At 38.4% G+C, this 20,639-nt stretch overlaps 1 protein-coding gene across 1 annotated transcript in view; it reads right to left on the bottom strand.

The window, feature by feature from the left end:
* The window catches only part of LOC120737965 (protocadherin-15-like), a 230,699-nt gene that overhangs the window by 174,458 nt on the left and 35,602 nt on the right, over window positions 1-20,639 (bottom strand). Inside the window, exons 3-4 of the mRNA XM_040038931.1 lie at window positions 7,443-7,457; window positions 4,441-4,506 (exon numbers count right to left, since the gene is read on the bottom strand). Coding sequence (XP_039894865.1) covers window positions 4,441-4,506; window positions 7,443-7,457 — 81 coding nt within the window. The remainder of the gene's footprint in view (window positions 1-4,440; window positions 4,507-7,442; window positions 7,458-20,639) is intronic.

Genomic DNA, 20,639 nt, shown 5'->3' with positions numbered 1-20,639 from the left:
GACAGAAGGATAGCAGCAAGAGTGAAGGGAAACTTTACAAAATGGCACTAGGGCCTGCTATGATGTATGGTTAGGAGACGGTGGCAGTGACAAAAAGACAGTAAGCCAAGCTGGAGGTGACAGAGTTGAAGATGATAAGATTCGTGTTAGGAGTGACGAGAAGGGATTAGAGAAGGACAGCTCAGTTTGAGCAGTGTGGAGACAATATAAGAGTGACAAGACTAATGTAGTTTAGACATGTCCAGAGGAAGGTTATAGCAGACATGTTGGACAGGATGTTAAAAAAAATTGAATCAGGGAAAGGGAAAACTTAAAGGGTGGCTAAAGTGGTCACAGGTGTTTGACGATGTGGCTGCTGACTGAAGTTGCAGGATGAATTCTGAAGTGTATAGGGCGGTACTCTGCTCACACTCAGCCACTTCCGTTTGATTTTCAATGATAATGACCCAAAGCACATATAAAAGCAACATATAATCTTCTCCAGGCAAATGAATGGTATATTCTTCAATAACCAAGTTGGTTACTGGAGTTCAACACAACTGTGCATTGTTGTGCATGTGCATGCTTTTTAGTTACTGAGGACAAAACTGAAGGCAGAGAGAAGAGATGCACACATGAGCAGCAACGACAGGGGGCTATAGTAAAGGCCTAGCAGAGTATCTCAAGGAAGTAAACACAGCATTTGGTGATGTCTTTGGGTTCAAGACTTCAGGCAGTCATTGACTGCAAAGGATTTTCATCAACTATTAAAAACAATCTTTTATTTAAAATGAAAATTGGAGACTGTTAAAACAGCGGTAACTACTAAACAGTTAATCCAATACTTTTGTCTGTACTTTAATCACATCCTGATGTGCCTCTTTCCAAAAACCTACAGGCATAACTATAATGTCTAGCAACTTTGGTGGACCCTTAGCTTTTTCTCAAAGTGCAGACTAATAACGGTTTTATTTAGCTTGGAGCTACGTTATTATCAGTGCAAGCTAGATTAACAAACCTCAGTATATTTACATTAATATTAGAAATAGCAGTAAGCAAAGCTGATTAGATACTATTAAATGCAAAAATTGAGCAAACATTTTCCAACTTGTTAGTCTCCCTCTCTTTTCTCTTGTCTTTCTTCGACTCTCTCCCGTTTGCTAACACCAATCCGAGATAATCACCCTAAAGCTACAACCTCTATTAAATCTGTAACACTATTTCACAGTTGTAGAGCAATACAAGCCACAATGCATACAAACGATTCCAAGGCTAAATTATTCTTCACCAGCCCCATTAGGAAGATTACGGCTTAAACAGGCACACACTTGGATATTCAATATGTACACAATTACTGCACCGACAAATGAATCACACAATGTTAAACAATGTGGCCAAGCTATTACCTATGATATATTTAATTCAAACAAACTATTTAGTAGTTAAGAGACATTGTGTGAAATCTTAAAAAAAAATATTAAAGGGTAGGATTCGTTTGGTAATTGGTTACTGTCCCTAACAAACATCCCCCCCCCCCCCCAACTATCAACACTAAAGCTTTTCAGGGTGATTGTATCTAATGTTCAACACATTTATTTTTTTTTAGTAAATGTTCAGAAGTGTTCAGACCCAAAAATAAAATGTGAGGGATTTAAGTGAATTTTACATGATAGAAATGCTGAAACTGAGAAAAGCAACATGATATGTGAAATCTCAACACATATCATGTTGTGTTATCTTTTCTGTCAGAAAACAAACCTCATAAGAACCGAGAACATTACTCACACGACGCTACTGTATAGTACAGTAAAACCACACTACTTTATTAGGCACGCATGTTCAACTGCTCCTTAATGCAAATATCTAATCAGCCAATCACATGGTAGCAACTCAACACATTTAGGAATGAAGACATGGTAAAGAGGAGCTGCTGAGGTTCAAACTGAGCATCAGAACAGGGAATAAAGGTGTTTAAGTTACTTTACATGTGGCACGGTTGCTGGTGATATACAGTATGTGCTGGTTTGAGTATTTCGGACACTGCGGTTGGTTGGGATTTTCTCACAGAACCACCTCAAAGCTTTACAAACTACTGTCCAAAAAAGACAAAGAAATCACATTCAAATATAAAAAAAACCCTCATGTGTTTCTATTTATTTCAACTTTTCTTACAATGTGTGGTTTATATTTGCTTTTGGAAGGACAGCTTCAGTGCTGCTACTGACAGTGTGTGACTTATCGGGCTCTTTCATACATATCTGAAAAAAGGTCTGAAGTGATTTGATTGAAAACACTAATGCAGTGAAGCTGATAAATCTGTAGTTCTGACTGACAAAAGTACAAACTGTCTCTGATGAGTTCTGAGATTTAAACAGGGACAGCAGAGCAATCGAGAAAAGCTGCAACAAGGTTGCGAGGCGCCTCACAGAAAAAGAAATGCAGATGTTAACATCTGGATTCCACCAGCTGCTTGAATGAAACCAGAATGAAAATGTGTAAATAAAACTGAAAACTAGTCATACACAATAATAATGCTCAATATTGTGCTTTTAACTTCTGATGTGATGAAACTGCTAGTGTTTACTCACCTGACAAATCCAAGCTTGAATTTCAATGTCGAGTTATCTACTTATCTTTTCATTTTATCAACCAGTCTCTCTTTCTCAGACCAAAGACCAACACCCTGGAGTCCCCTATTCTCTGTTGACACTGAGCCCGGTGTTTTGTGCATTTAATGAAGTTGGCAGCAGAGGACCAGTGAGGCGTAGTTTTCTCAAACTAAAGGCTCTGTACTCGTCTTCTTGCTCTTGCGTGTGGTTCCCACGTTATCTTTTTCTTTGTCTGATTAGTAATATTCACTGTTTTTGGACTCACAAGTTTTTCAATTTTCTCTAGCCTAATTTATTTTCTTCTTTAATCAGCAGAGCAGCCTTCACTTATGCTAATATAATTGGAAAAACTGTTTTTCCTGTGGTCAATCAACCTTTCAACATAATGAACATGTATTAGGTAACAATTTTCACGAAAGTGATTTTTGCTGAAAATGGATCTCTTTAGTACTGTGTAGATGTTCCACTAAAATCTTTTTTTTTTTAAATAACAGCACACTTGTTTGATTGGTGATTTATAGCATTTATGATTTTATGATTAAATGTTTTCTCAGATTAAAACTAATTTTTATCTTTAAACAACAACAAAAATAAAAAGAACATTAGTGACGTTTCACTAGTAAAAGATATAAGTGTTAATTGAAAGCCCTACATGAAATTAACACAGTTCCAGGCTGATTACCAAAAGCACCAGGAAAATAAAAGGATAGGTAGCTTTGTGTGATGCATTAAGCCATTAAAAGATAGCGATGCCAGCTGGGTTTATGGAAAACATTGCTCTCCTCTGTGTTTGGTTCTGCTATGCTAATCTCTGTTCACGTCAGTTAGGATTACTATAATCAGGTCTCACACTTTAAAACTTTGTGAAAAACCAGACATAGCAAACATCCTCCCGCAAGCAGTAATCTAAAGGCTGGAGATACGAGAGCAATTTAACAATACAGATCAACTTGTCTATCCATAATTTACCTTTATTTGCAAATGCATCTGCTTTCATCTACTTGACTTAAGCAGGGAATAAATTAATCCATTGAAATGTGTGGTCCCTCAACACATAATCTGCTCTGTACTACACAAAAATTCATGATGCTAGATATACCAACATAAGCAGACTCTAGGAATGCGTGTTTGTTTACATCCCTTTGGTCTAAATGGCACAGATGTTGAACCAGGGTCCACTAATGAGCCATAAAGCCCTTAAATAATTTGAGCTGGAGACAAAAACACACAGAAGAGAAGAGAAGAGAAGAGATATCCACATAACCGGAAACACAATTAGTTATAAACTCTAAAAATACTGACAAAGTCATCATAATCCAGCCTGTAAACACACGATTTTCCTAAACCTTAATATAGCTTGAATCAACTGAAACGCACCTCTTCCTTAGCTGTCGGTTTAATGTGAAGCTTTGTCTGGAGACAGTCAAACAAAGGTAATGAAATCGACCAGCAAGGAACTTCAAACCTTAATAATTAACACATTTCACCTCAAAACCAAGATCTTGTTATCACTTCCAAGTTGCCAGGCAACTAGTAAAAACGCCAAGAAGTTACTGTGACCAGATCGAAACAGCACATATAGAAAAACACAATGGCAGTTTGAACCGTTCATTAGTTCAAATAAGATGAGGCTTCAACTATGACCCAGTTGGCACAGAATATTTTAATGAGGGCACACCACATGCTATTCCAATCAGCGTCTTTTAAAGGTCAAGATTTTCAAATAGTGTTTGTCTAACATACGCTAAAAGGTGGTAATCATACTGCAGTGGTCGCCCATCACATCTTGAGTTTAGACCATTTTTAAAATCTCCCTGTGAAGCATTAAGCAAGAAAGAAAATAATACTTTACCGTTGGGGCTTTCTTCATCGATGGCAACTATGGTAGCAGGAGGACCCGAGCGGGAAAGTTTGCATTCTGGATAGAAAAACAGAGAAAAAAGAAACATGAAAAGGTACCATTAATACACTACTGAATATTGAGTTTCATTATTCAATTTCATTTTAAATGGTCCTCTAAGCACTATGTAGTACTTAGAGGACAGATCTTTTTTCTTTTCTTTTTACAGGGTTGCAGTACCATGTGTAAGAAAAGGTCTGAGGGCAACTCCACAGAGATTGAAAAGGAAAGCTTGGCAGACATAAACTGTTGCTTATGACCTCATTTTTCTTTTTACAGAGAGAGGAAATGATTCTGTAGGCCAGTCGAATTATATCGCGGGAATGAAAGGTGTATAAATAAGGTGAGGTGGAGTAAGGAAGGCAAGAACTGACAGTACAGACAATGGCGTGTCCAGCGGGGTGGCCTGGGGGGGCACAGGCCACCCCCCCAACCAGACTGGCCACCCCAGGTGCCACCCCAAAGGTAAAACAACAAAATTCAATCAAATATCAAATGTACGATTATGTTTTCACGGTGAAGCTCAGATATCCGAGCCAAGCACGAAAGACGGCACTGCAGGAAACAATTTTTCGGTGAAAGAAAATGAGGACAGAATAAATGTCCTGGTAAGTAATATTACGTTTGTTGAGTTTAGTAAACTTCGGTGAAATTAGAATCCCAAGGAAAAAATAACACTTAAAGAATTAATGCAGCCGTCGAATATATCAGACAGTATGCTACTGAGGGCAGCTAACATAAGAGTTATGAGTTCTAAGATATAATCTAAGTCGTAACATTGCTGTGTGGAGCTGCAGATTTGGTTGCAGGTTAACATAGCTGGACTGGCCATCGGGCATACCGGGCATATGCCCAGTGACTTATTTTTTATTTTTTTTTGTAATGGCATGAACAATGAGAGGTGGTGGATTGGCCAGATGCAGGTCGATGTGTAAAAATAACTCAGTTGTTTGGTGGTGGCTATGGTGGGGCTTCCACAGAGGCCAGCAGGTGGATGAGGGAAGGGGAGGCAGGAGGAGAGCCCCGAGGCAGCCACCAGTCCGAGTGTCAGGTGAACTGAACTTCAGGTAAGAAGTTATGACCTGCAGTCTATCTGGGTCAGATATAAACTAAGTTTAGGTGCAGTTTATTTTCGTTGTGCTGACTTTTTACCGTCAGTTGAAATAACTCGTACTGCGTTCTAGCCAGCTTGATGGAGTTTTTAGGTGGGTGGGTGCTATGATATTACTGATAGTGAACTTTATTTTATTCATAAGGTTAGTTAGTAGAGTTGCCAACGGCTCCTTAAAAAAATGGGATGGTCCCTCATTCAGAGAAAATATTACACGTTTCGTATTGAGCTGAGAAGAGATGCAGTTTGTCCCGAACTTTAGCTAGAATGGAAAAAGACACAAAGCTGGAGTTATTCTGTCGTTACGCTGCACAGCTGCCTCTTCTTCTCTCATTCTCTCCCCCTGCCTCTGCTGTTGCTACTTCAATCATGAAACTGATCAATGATCAGCTGATCGGCTTTTCTCTCTCATTTATTTATCGCCCACTTTGCGCCAGAAAGAGGAAACCAGCAGATGTCGCGCTAAACAACAGCAGCACGTTTAAGCTTGATCAGCTGTTATCAGAATTTATTTAATATTAATTTCTAGTATCAGCTGATGTTTGCTGGAGCCACAGCTGTAAAGCTGCTGGTCATGATGTTGGTTTGTATACGTGGTGAGAGGGAAACATGAAGATGAAACCAGGAGATGTCCTTACTGAATCATCAGAGCTGTGATGGAGAAACAGGTTTACCTTTTAGGTGACATGAATGAGTTGAAGGGAAGTTATGAACTGTTTCTGAGAGACAAATAACCCCAGGATCCTTTTTTAGGTAGCTGACAGCTGGTAACTGTGCAGGGGTGGATCTAGGAAATTTTAGCCAGGGGGCAGGTAGGGCATTAACAGGGAAAGGGGGGCACAAAGAAATACTTTTCTTTCTTATTCTCATTTAAAATATCTCGCTTTTATTAAATAATTATCTAAATCTTACAACCAAAGTTTTTATCTGACATAAAATGTATAGAAATCATACATATACCAATAAGACTGTACATCACTGTCACAACAGCGTTTGTTTTCATTCAAAGGCTTTATGGCTTTAATACCTGGTGGGCCGGTCTGTAGTCACAATGCCCAATTTTTTGTCCCGGTCCAGCCCTGCAGGTTAATACTGGCAGTGTCACCATGCCAGCTGACTGTATTTCATCATCAGCCAGTGTTGTTCTTTATCAATATTACCAAAGTTTACCATAAGGCAGCATAGAAAGTATTTACTTGCTTTCAGGTTTTATTCAAATGTTAGTCTTTTCAGTTGTTTCCCCACTTTTTTCCTGTTTCAAAATCAAACAGCAGTTTGTGAGAAGATTATCTTCTTTTTTTAACAGGCAGATAACGTTTTACATTGGAATTGGCTAATTTGTCAATTGTTTGTTACAAATGTTCGTATTTTAATATTAAAAAATGTTTTTGCCCAAAACATATGTGCACTATATGTCAGTAAAAATACTATGCAAATATTGCTGTCCTTGAATGCTGAGTAAACACTGACAAAGCACTGATTGTATCTCTTGTACTTTATCAATGCAGTATCTAAAAACTTTGCACCGTAGTGGTTAAAATCTCATTCTAATAAGAGTTAAAAGCGCATTCGGTTATTAGGTTTATAGGCTTATTGAATTATGGTTAATGGTTGGTAGAATTTTTTTTTAAACATTATCTGCCAATTACATCTGCCACCCTTCTCCAAATCTGTGCCCCTACCTGGCCCCCCCAACAAAAATTTTCTAGACACGCCACTGAGTACAGAGACTGACAGACGTAGCCCACTATAACCATCTCTGTAAGGTTGGCAGGGGTTAATAAACTAGCACAGTGACTGAACACACAGTTAACAGAGAAAGAAAAAGGAGGAATGTTCTCACCCTCATATTGCCAGTCTGCATCAAGAGCCAGCCCCACCGCACCAGGAAGGAGAGAGAGGGGAAAAGAAAGGTAGCAGTGAACAGAGGAGAAGAAGAAAGAGAAATTAGGAGAAAATTTTCACTTAAGATCAGAATTAACTATCAGAACAAAGACAAAAGGTAAAGACAAGGGCGTCAAACATGAAATGCAGTAAGCAGGTTCAAAGATTTGAAGATGATAGCCAATTTCTGCCAATCTTTCTGAGCTTTTCCAACATCTCTCAGAACCATCACCCACAATTTACTGTATTACTACGAGAAGAAATTATTTCAAAACTGGCCAGAAGCTAAAAACTGTCTCATTCAGAGGGAAAAGAGCACTGACATTCAAACATTCTCTTTCATCTATTTCCCTGTTCTTGTGAAATACAGTGAAAAAAAAAAAAGAACACCCACATTCACCTGACAAGCTGATATTACTGTACAGCTCTCGAGGATGGTTGGGAAAGTCTCAGAGGAAGGGTGGAAGATGGATATCTGCTCACCTAGAAAATAGACTTCATGGAACAATGATCACACTTTCTCTCTCTTGTACCCTCTTGCTCTACCTCTCCAGGATAAAGCATTACAACTGTGTGACATCAGAGATTATATCAGAAGTCGGTGATGTGGTGTGTTGTATTTTCATGTAGAATGAAGCTCCCAAATGGGAACTATTTGCCTGTTAACACAAATAGTTCATATTAGCGCATCTTTCTGCTAAAAATATCAGATTTCCAGTTTGTCATGAACGTTTTCTTTGTCCATACTGTAAAAATCCAACCACATCACTCACTCAAGAAAAAATCTATTCAAGACCTACTTAATAGATTGAGGCCTACTCAAACTGTCTTACTCTATAGTTCCTCAAAAACGGAATCTGGTCATGGTACAGGTGATAATCTCAAAGTCTCAATAGCTTTAGGAAACAGAAACATATTAAACCTTAATAAATGAATGCAAAAACACAACAACACAGATGCTCTCAGACAGCCACACTGCATGGCACAATTAAGAAATTAATAATCAATCATGTTCCGTGTCAGCAGACTACCTACAGCAGGGTATTAAGGTAAACTAAAAATTGAAATGCTGAAATTAAATAAATTTAGCATGGTAAACCTAATATTCTAACTTTATTTCCTTTCTAAAGTAACTGAAACTGAATACATTGGATTAACTTGTACTATTATATTGGAGCAGCACTAACACATAGCGCACACATGTGCCGCCACTTATGTTTTAATTAAAAAAGTATGTAGCAAATGTTCAGTTTAGATGATGTTACAATAATGTGTTTAACTCATTTTTATATTAAGCTGACTAAATCCTGTGGAAGAGGTGAAGGAAAAACGTTGCAAACTGAGATGACTTTGAAATGAAAAGATGAACATAAAATGAAAGAATATTTAAAGATCGAAATACTCAATCACTTTTCTTTCTCAATCTCTTTCATGTGTGCTTTAAATAAGTTGGCATAGTAAATAACTGTTGCTCTTCTTTTTTTTTTTTTGCTTTGCTAATGGCAGATTAAAGACAAAGGTGAAATGTTAGCATCACCACCTATCTCTGGTATTTCCACAGAGCCCCAGAACAAAACCAGTAAATAATTATGCACTACCTCGCAAACATTCAGAAAAAGAAAGAGAACATGTTAGCTGAAACAGAGCAGAAACACAAGTTTCAGTATTCACAATTACATTTATTACCATTTGCGGTTACAGTGAAATGATTGCTAATCACTAGCATTGGAATGCTAATATCAAGTTAGCCTAGCTAGTTTAGTACCAGTAGATGGTTACTGTTGTGGTACTGACTCTCAAGCTGTCTCATCCAACTACCACTACCATCTATGTGTTCTTCAATATAGAAAGCAGTACACCCTACGCAGACTGGTAGGTTGAGCAAATGGCTCATATTTTATGGTGTGTGGCTAACTCAACATAAATTTACACAATTTTTTGAGTCTGCTAATGGTCTTCAGATGTACTGTTGCCGCATTCCATTTGTCTCAGGAGGAGGATGTCGGTGCTGGAAGTGACATCACTCTAGAGTTTAGTATATTGAAATAGTAAAGTTTCAAAAAAAGCTTTATTTATTCATTTTTACTCCTTAGGAAGGTAAAGCCATTTATACATCACTAGCAATACAGCACAATGCTTGTGTTTTTTTGCACTTAAAGAAGCGGTCAAAGCATATGTAAATGCTCACTGCTCAACTCAGTGAAAAACAATTACTGCATGACGCCACAGAAAACATGGGTTTCAGAGCACAGTGTGTAAAGTGAAACAGCCTTATCAAATACCAGAGCCAGCTTGTCATTTTCCAAATCAGTAGGTTGCTTCTGCAAGATATAGGTTGCTCTGACTTAGTGGTTTGTAACTGTCATGCACACACTTAAACTCTGTGAGATACATAAATCTCTCTTTCTCCTGAGCCAAAATTACTACATTAAATTTGTGGACTTTCAATTCATCAACTTCAAAGAAAATGGTATAAAAGTGGTATGAAACTCAATCTTAAGATACAATGAAGTTGTTCTGGGTTCATATGTTAGTTAAATTTAAATTCATCATCTCTCTATACCATATTGATAAAACACAATTGCTGCTTTATTTTCCCATTTTTTTCAAAATTTCATGGGAAATGAAAAAAATCTTCCTTTACTGCACACAAGTAATAGTGTATAATATTACTTTTATGGGTTAGATAGCTAGATATTTAAAGCAAAAGACTTTGACACAGAAGAATAATCCTCTGTAACCCAAATATTTTTTATGCCTACATCATCCACAGTCCTGTTCATTTCTTGAAAAATACACATATTTCCCTGGATGTCAAGCTGTGTCATGGCTTCCAGGCAGGCTTTGAATGTTTTACTAGTTAACTCAGAAAATATTTTCTCCCTCAAACCAAATGATGTGTCTAGACATATTCATAAACTGTATGTGTTTTGATTGCAAGTCACTTGTGCAGCAATGGCCAGTATAATTATCTGGACACTCAAAGAGTAAGTGACCTAGTCCAATACAACTGCTCTTACACATAATTTAGAGTTTCACAAAGTTTAAGCATTTTCCGATTTTGCCGTTGTTGTCGAGAAGGCGACGGGCCACGATGTCCATGCCTTTTACCCCTCTGAAGCTTTTTTCTAAGGGTGGATTTCAGGTTAGCAACCGAGAAAGAGGATTGAGCCATGGAACAATAGTCACTAGTTACATCACACTCTCCCAGCTGGTGCATGAGGGTGTGCATGAGGGTGTGCATGTGTGTGTGCGAACAGCAGATGACAGATGTGTATCCCCTGCCTCACTGCCTTTTTATCCTTCAGTGTAAGCTGATGCCCCTCATATATTACTAACCAGCCATTTGTTCTCCACGGAGCACCTCAGTTTCTCAGTCTCTCTCTACCCACCGTCTCTCCTCTTCCCTGTCTACTCTAATTTGCCTCCTCCTTTCTACCTGTCAGCCTAATTTCCCCCTCAAATAATAAAAATTAAACAGTATGAAACAGTAAACAGCCTGGGTTGTAAGTTAAAGTGGCAGATGAACATGATGAGATTTCCCCAGATGAAATGAGCGAAATCTTTTAAGGTCGTGCTAATTTAAAGTTTCTCTCAAGTGCAGTGAATTCTTCCAAAATAAATATTGATTAAAGCAAATTCTTCCAAGTGTTTGCACAAAGATGGAATGAATTTTGTTGCCACTCTGTTACCAGTTTCCAAATTAAATAATGCATTAAAGCAATCCTCTGTTTCACTGATGAAGAGTCACATTCACAGAAATTCAAATTCTCTGCTCTTTATTTCAAAAGGTCACAGGCATATTTTCACACCCATTAAAGTGGCTCACGAGACAGTTAGCGTTCTCAAGCATACAGGCGCTCATATCATATCCTGCAAGTATCTACTCATGTTCACCTTCAAAACTTTACCTGTGTATTTTTATTCTCTCATTGATATGTACTTGTCTTCCTACAAGTGCTCACAGAATCTTCTTTAAGGATACACTTTTGCTCTCATCTTTCAAAGTTTCTTGTAAAGAAATATATAATCACTGGAATGACTTTGTGCACGAGCAAGTGAATAAATCCATCTAATGCCAGCTTCCTGTCAAGCTGATGAAAAGCTCCACTGAGAACTGTGCAAGGGGAATTGGGGTGAAGCATTCAAGGTGCGGAGCTCATAAAAAAGACTTAAAACTTTAAAATTCAGACAATATCACAGGTAGTCACAGAAAAAAAAGAGAGAAAAGTTTAAATCCTTTCAGTTTTATCATCATCAAGCACGTCTTTATTTAAACTCGGGGCGTTTCAATCAATAACTCCTTTATTTACTATTCAAATGCAGTCCATCTAAATTTGGCAGTCACAATAAGCAGGTACAGGTTGCCAAGAGTGGCAGAGAAAAAACAGTCCCCATTAAGAACAAAGTTGACTAAGAAAAAACTGAGAGAGAAGTGACTTTGACTGTTAATGACCAAAGCAGTGATCCACAGTCAAACCAGACTTGAGCTTGCAGAAAATGACTGTCATTGTTTTCAGTACATACAGACCCACAACCCAGCAACTGTCTCCATGGTACAAACATGGATGTTGCTTAGGACATGTTTTCCACAACTCCATGTGGACACTGACACCACTTTACACAGTTTAGACAATCTAACCCTGATGTCGGTCTGCCCCCACACACTCACGCATCCTAGAGTTACCATAAAATATACATGCTGAGGCCTTGACTCAGTGGGACACCTGGACAAGCCTAACTGTGGGATGCTCGCTGTGTGTGTCTATCTGGTTGGATACAGAATGAGTTACTCCACACTGAGAAGACAAAGTGCATTAATGTATTGATCTTGTATTATTGTCACTCAAGTAAAAGAAAAATTTGACATTCCTTAATAACAAATATAGCATTTTAATTATTGAGTTTTAGAGCCGAGCTTTGGATAACACCACGTATCTCCATTTCCATTCTTTATTTACATTTTCAGTCAACCTTTATATCCATCTAGATATATGTGTGGCATAGCAGAGAAGCATAGATCTGTTGGGAAAATAATGAAGCCTAGATGACCTGAAAGACACTAAATGTAAGAAATTAAGAGTTTTGATGGGACAATCAGCTACATCAGTGAGTTTGTAGGCCACACATGATACAAACAGACTTTGTCTTAAACCACTGTGTGTCTTGAAGTTTTGCAGACCTGAATGCAGGGGAGTAAACTAAAACGCATTACCATAAGCTCACATAAAAAAAAGACCAAAAGAATTTCACAACGGCCAAGAAATCCAAATAGCAGCTATCTCTGGGTACACAAGAGACACACAGCAATGTGGACAACACAGCAAAGAATAAGGAGAGACTCAGACAGTATATACACAAGATAATAAAGGGAGAGGTAACACACGAGGAATACAGCTGAAACCAATCAGGCACAAGGAGACAAAGCAAAAAAGGACAAGTCACGTAAAAGTACATACAAAGCTCCAGAGATGTGTGGGTTTCAAAATAAAGCAGAAAGCAAATAAACAGGGAAACACCTAACACAGAAGCAAACACTTTCCTTGAGCATTTGCAAAAGTAAAATAAAATGAAGGGTCCCCTTGCACCACCACCTTTGGAACTTCATAGTTAGTCGCCATGGATCGAATAAGATCTAGCTTTGAAATTTATTTATGAACCTGTTCTCTGATTTCAGCTAATCTCCATGTTTAGCCACACACATGTGTTAAGACAGCTTCTGAATATATAATTCGATAACAAATTAATAGTGTGTCTGCAGGAGTTTAATTCATGGCAAGAAGTCTGATGGTGTGGACTAACGTGACAGATTGCTGAGCCAAGGTTGCTTTCTTCCCAAATGACAGTGAAGAACACCACAGACATCCCTGATCTTTCAGAGCCATCACCTTGGCCTGCATCCATTTAAATAATTGATTCATTTCATCAGATGATGTTTCAGATTGGCTCTGTGAGTGAAGTATAGTTAGCTATCTTACAGGGTACTTGTTATTTATCTATGTTAATATACAAAACAAATCTTCACATTTTGACATACACATATAATCAGTTTTTTGCAGATGAGAACATCAATCCTTATGCATATCTGTAAAGTGAAAAGGAAGCTATAGTGAGCTATTAAAGCTAGCTTAGCATAGCTACACACTGGAAACGAGGTATAATGGCTAATATAGCTCTATATAAAGGTTACAGATTAACCAATTCAGCACCTAGGCCAAACCTGATCGCAATGACAATTTTAGGCGATTATTGTAGTAAATATATGTTGACTTAATATCCAGTACTATACCAGATTAGTTGCAAAAACCAATTACATTTAAGGGTAGCACTGAGGAAGCAAAGTTTTCGATTTCTGGCAAATTGTTTTCTATCTGATTCTGCAATAGTTTCTTAAGCTTTTTAATCATTTTTTACCAGGCCATATTGAGAAAAAGCAGTGCTCATTTGAGCACGTTGTACTTGACTGCATTCTGCTTGTTACCATCTGTTATATATTTGCATGGCTTCTTTGCCTGAAGTATGCAGAGTGAAAGGGAAAACCCAATGATGGTGAACTACAAAATATGCTGGAGTAATATGTGAACATACTGTGGCAATAAAGGCAAAGAAGCGTAATCTCAACAGACGCCTGGGTTGATCGGATATCTGAAAAAAAATATTGCTCTCTCAAAGGAGAGAGGAATTTGAAACTGCTTGATTGATGGCTACATAAGTTGAATCTGGCATACCAAAAATAGAAGGTAAACATTTTATAATAATACTGTCTCGTCTCATGAAAAAGACTGAAGTGTAATGGCTAATTTAACAAGAGAGGAGATTGAATAGCTTCATGTGGTGTGGAACTGTAAAAAAATATATATACCCAAAAAAATCTTCCAGAATATCTTTTTTGAGATACTTCAGAAAGATCTGCGTTGACTATCTCTATTAAATTGTCACTAAATAGAATAGCAGTGACCTTATAATATGTGTATAACATAACCACAGTATGTCTTTAGCCATGGTGTTCTAGACAGCTTGCAAGTTAAATTAGACATTCTGCTTGATGCAACTTACTTAATCTGCACAAAAGGCCTTTCAAGACCATTTAAAAGCACAGTGTTAAAATAAATGAAAATGGTAGAATAAGAAGCCCAGCTAATATGCTTGCCCATTTATTCTATCAAATGCTGTGTCATGGCTGCAGCACAGCACAAAGCATATATCAAATTGTTTTGCTACAGGACTGCCTGGCTGGCTGACAGGTTTGACTCCTAAAAATATACTACAAAATCTTTCAAACACAAAAATTGAGAGACATGGTTGTAAACGGCTGAAATACATGAGCGGGCAGAGTGGAGAAAGGCTGTTTTTTCTTTTTAAAGTTCTCCTGTGTCATGTTCTTTTTAAGCTTCCATCAGCAGGTACACCCATCTACAGTCCCTGGGGTCCGATTTCTCTCTGTCTTTACTCCTCTACCCAACCAGCCAGCCATTCATCCATCACCCGTCCTATCCATCCATCCTTTCTACCCGATCCATTCATCCATTGAGGACAGAGCAGGAACAGAGGGGACAAAATTGGTGAGGAGACTATTTCAGGGGAATAGAGAAGAGAAACGAAGGGGAGAATTGGTGGAGGAGGGTAGGCTGAAAGGGGAGAGAAAGGGGGCAGTTGTGATGAGCAGATTGATGGGGAGTAGTGATGAGAGGAAAGGGGAAAAAGGAGATGAGAGGAGTAAAAGGAGGGGATTGTCAAAGAAAGACACTGCAACCTTGTGTTAGATTGATGCATCTCTGGAGAAAACGGATTGTCGACCCACTTGAATTCAAAAAACGAAAAAAAAAAAAAATGTATACACACAAAGACACGCATACGCGCACACAGACTCAGTGCTGTAGGGATCACCACTTTGTCAGTGTGCTGGCTTATCCATTATTCCGCCTCCCCCCTTTCTCTTTCCCTATCTGCTTCAGTGTGTCAGGTCTGTTTGCAGCCAGTGCAGGGTTGAACACGGCTGACAGCAGTAGTGGCGATGATCGGACAGCAGTTAATCTGAAGACGCATAACGGAAATACATAAACACCTTCCCAGCACCCAAAATGCTTCTTGGGTAGCCTGCAACTGCACCAGGCTACGCACAGTTCAATCTATAGATCCAGTTTGAATATTGACTATAGCTATGACTATACTATTAGCTGATGAAGTTAAAAAACAAAATAAAGGACTAGTTTGACATTTGTTCAATATGATCGACTGGTACAGAATCCACAGAGGTGATACTTCCGAAACACCTCCTACAGAATTCAGAGAGACATTCTTGAATACCTTGCCCAAGTCCATGAAGCACATAGTTGTGTTTCCACTCACCCTTAAATATCCTTGAGATGATAAAGGTCTACAACCACGACCAGGACAAAAACAGCATTTTTCCTCGTGACTCTGAGGTTGGACTACCAGATGGAGTCTCCTCTCCAGCACCCTGATGTAGACCTTCTTAGGGATTCCGAATAGTTTAATCCCCTTAAAGTCTCCATTGTTAGAGAGGGGAACCACTGTCAGTCTGCCAATTTGGAGGCATGGAGGCACCTATCGCTCAGTGTTCCAGAGGTGTCCAAACCAAGACAGCCCCACAACATCCAGAGCCTTAAGGCACTCATGACAAATGTCATCCACCCAGGAGTCCTGCCGCTAAGGAGTTGTTTAACTGCCTCAATACCACCTGATGGGTGAGACATCACCCTCATCCCTAGAGTCTGCTCCTTCTACGGAGGATGTGTCAGTGGGATTGAGTACATTCTCAAAGCCTTCCTTCCACTGCCTGACTAAAGTCAAGCAGCATCAAACCTCACCCATGCGAGAAGACCACTGGTTTTCCCTTCTGAGTCCTCTCATGATTTGCCAGAATTACTGGAAAACTGCTTCAAAGTTGAATGAAATCTTCATCCACTGGTATGTGTCAGCTGCTTGTGAAATCCAACAGACTAACCAGGGTCAATAGGACTCCGTCAACCTGACAGTTCCCTTTACTTTCAGTGTTCACTGTCTGGTTCAGGGATTAGCACAACCTTTGCTCTCTGACCTATAATTTTGGATCTGTTGTCTTTTCTATGTTCACTTCAATGTTTCCCCCTTAATTTGAACTTTGAAATCTTTCAGTTCAGCAGAACTTTGAATATGTCCTTCAATAGTATGCTCTGCACATCCAAAGTGAAGTTCTCCATACTAAATATTATGTTATGTTTCTGTTGTATGTGTGAGTCAAGTGCAGATGATTTGATAAACCTCACTGACTTATCATCATAAATAAGAATTGGGTATGTGGAAAGTAATATACAGGGATGGAGAGACAGCACTAGGGGGTAGTGCCAGTGGAATGATATAAGGAAAAAAAACAGCAATAAATGTTAGAGGGGTAAGGCTCCAAAAGCAAATGGAAAGGCAGAGAAAAAATAATCTAGAGAAATACCAGTCTGCTTCAGAGATGGGATATAAGAAGAAAATGGTAGACAGGGAATAAGGGACAGATAAGCACAAAAAGAAGCTGATATAACAAAAGATGGAAGAGACATTCCCAAGCATCAAAGGAAAGCAGTAATAAATATTAAAATCACCTTGAAAACTCCACCCACGCACACTCACAAGGGAAAAATGTCTAACTAACAAATCAGTTTACGTCTGTCTGTGTATGTGTGTTCTTAGCTTAGCTTGACATCTCTTCGTCCCATCCACATCAAACTTGATGGATGTACTGCTAAGGACTTGAGTAAGTGCAGTGCCAAACATGAGGTGATTAGAATGAGGGGTAGCCTCATTTTGGTGGTCTCTTCCCTGCTGCTAGGCAAACAATCACCATTATCAAAAGCCTTATCATCAAAGGCAAATGTATGCTGTCATGACGCAATATATCAGTCCAGATCGTGTTATATGCTATGCTGCAATATCATATGTGACCATGATGTCACAGGATGAGTTTGAAAGAAGATCAAAGTGGATCATTTCAAAGAATAAGATGTCAGGATTAGAATTTTAGATTAATACAAGTTATTGGGACTGAAACAAGACCACATCCAAATAAAGTATAAGACAGCCTGGGCTAATAAGTGTATTGAGGTCACTGCAGTAGTATTATAAATCTTAAGTTTCGGTCTAATGTTACTTTGGATGGCAGAGGATTAGACAGGTATTTATTAAAGCACTTCAAAGTTGACCAATCAAATAGACATTAGTGAGTCTAATAAAACTGGGGTTGTGCTATTTAATTTACAGTTATGCAGGCCAGAGTTTAAAAACAGATATCATTAGTCTTGTAGCAATAGACAGGCAAGTACCCAAACAAGTCTTTCTTCAGCAGCAGGAGCGTTGTGCAAAGTTTAAACTAGTTTAAAGATGATTCACATTCACTTGCATCTAGTCATCCACTACCAGGCATGGAATAATGCCATACAGGTGATATAAGGTGCTGATACATGGATGCATTGCTACCTTCCAAGAAAGGCAGCAATGCACTGACAAAATGCAACTGAGAATAAACAGCTAATAAACAAACTGATTGAAATGTGGCACCCAAGTTTAAAATGTTTTTGTGTCATGCAGCTAATAACAAAATGCCTAAAGAGAAGATGGTTCTTTGCTAAGTTGTCTGTTATGTGCACGTTACACCAAATAATTAGAAATTTTCAGGAGCAGGGTGGAGGAAACCTTTGAGGAGTGGAGCTATGGACATTATATTCATCTTTATTGAACAACAGTACAAGATCATGATGGTGACGTACAAACTGCATCCAAGAGAGAAACAGCCAAGTCATACTGCTATGGCAATACCAGCTCTTTCAATCCACACAGACAGCATGCTAGCACAAAGCTAGCAAAGAACACAGAGTCATTGGCTGAGTGCATGTCGACATTTCCAGAGTATGATCTTCAAGTGATGAGTAGCTAGGCTCCAAACATTGTAAAATTCATTTCTACCTGTTCCTGCTTCTATACTACAATCGCTTTTGAGACTCTTTGGTCTAATTTTCACTTTTGCTCCATGTTGTTAGTTTTGTGTTCATATGTATGCACTAATTATATTGTACATATTTTCATTAGGATACTTGGTAATTATGTGAAAGTGGTCATGATACGGAGTAATGCAAAAGTCATTCAACAAGTAACGACAAATTAAATTCTACTGTGAGTGCAATGAGTAATTATGTAACTTAAATACTCACTGCATTACTTTAAAGAACAATGACAAGTAATGAGTAATGCTTTACTTTCTTTTTAGTAATAACCCCAATATCAGTTTTATGTGGACAACACTGGTTCATCCGTTGAGATAGTTGCCTTTTTTATGCTTAAATGATTCATAGGTCGGTTTAACAAACAAAGAGAAACTTTGAAAGGCTTTTTGAAACTACTGCTCAACACCCAGTTTATTACCATCATGACCAGAATTATAACAACGTCTGGCTCTGTAGAAGCCAAAAAATAAAGCAGTGAGGAGGGGTTTGGGACTTTTGCACAGTACCTTTATAAACAATCAAGGAAATGGCTTTTCAAACACTAGGCTACATTAATAGCTTAATATCTTTAGTGATGGATGTGTCGTGCTGGTTCGTGATACACAATCGGCAAATTTATTTATATCCTCACTTCTAATGCAACTTTGACCACACAGCTGTGAGTGTGGGTTCATTCACAGTGTGAGTGTCACCTCATGGTGAACTGTTAGTGAGTAGAAGCAGATTGTCACGCTCATGAAATTTTATGTCACATTTTTTTCCTAGAACACCTAAAAAGGTTTCTGGTATGACAAAGTTATCATAACAGGACAGGGTGAAGACGAAGGGGAAAAGCGGGATATCTAGTTGATTATGTACGGTGAAGTTTTCATTTTTTTAATTTACCATCCTGACATAGAGGTAATTACTCAGGTTCAGGAAAACAAATTAAAGTATTTAGTCTTTAGAAAAGAGCATGTTGACCATCAAGCTCAGTGTGTGACCACTTGAGCATAACATTTCAGCCTTTTTTGTTGGCTCTTGTTCACATGCGTTGATAAGTCACAATTAAATGTGATTAAATGTGACTCAATTAAAACAAACAATGAAGCACCTATGCACATGCTAGCTTCAAATTAGTTCATAATCAGTCAAGTTAAAACTTCAATTAATGTTTCTCACTTGTCTCGCAGAGAAATTTTAGATGTGAATAAGCTGACAACGGCTAAAGTAAGCAATTTGTGTGCTACAAATCAAAATGATTTCAGCAATAAGTACTAAGATGTTATTAATTGGAGGTAGTGCCAAGTTTCTAGTGACGAAGACAAACAAGAGCATAAGAGTTTGGAGTAATTACAACTTTCAACAGCTTTGCCCGGAAGCTTGATTTGACTCATTGTATGTTTAATCATCTTGGGATTGAGGCTCATTAAAAATATACTGGTACACTTCTCACCCGGCAAACGAAAAGTGAGTAAATATATTCCTACCTAGGGAGCAAGGCTAATTAAAACAACCTAGTATCCTTGTCGTGTGATGGTCCAAAAAGCTAAAAGCAACCGCTCATCCTGGGACATGGGCTCATTAATAAAACACCAGCACTTGTGTCATAAGGGGACCATAACTGAGTAAAACATTGTCTGTCAAAAGGGTACCCAGGCTCATTAAAACATACCATTCTTGTTATAAGCAGTTCCACCAGGATAATGACCGGATCTGTAACTGAATCCAAGTAGGCATGTGTGGTAGGGTTGGACGATGTCTACCACATTGCAAGACTTTTATAAGCTACTCCTCCATTTGCGTGTGAGTAATCCTATAGTCACACTTGGAAAACTGGTGTTTGAGCCCACAGCACTACCAAATTATTGCAACTGTGTGCAATGACATTGCAGTATTCTTGCCTTTGAAATGGTTACTGCAAAGATGGGTACCAGGTCTCTGACCACTCGCACTCTGTTGCTGTCTTCCAAAACAAATTTGGTCAGTCCTTTATCAATCAGATTGTGATTGAATGGGATCAAGTTAGCAAGCGCATGCAAACTCTTTGTGATAATACAGAGATCAAATGTGATCATTTGACCACATACACTGGAATTCACTTAAATTCACTATATAAACTGTTTACAATCAAAATCCAGCCAGAACTTCATAGACTTAAAGCCGTAATTCAGAAATTCTGCCACAAA

The sequence above is a fragment of the Simochromis diagramma genome, unplaced genomic scaffold, assembly GCF_900408965.1.
Source record: "Simochromis diagramma unplaced genomic scaffold, fSimDia1.1 OVJJ01000402.1, whole genome shotgun sequence".
NCBI lineage: Eukaryota > Metazoa > Chordata > Actinopteri > Cichliformes > Cichlidae > Simochromis > Simochromis diagramma.
This window is presented reverse-complemented; position numbering and strand designations above follow the sequence as displayed.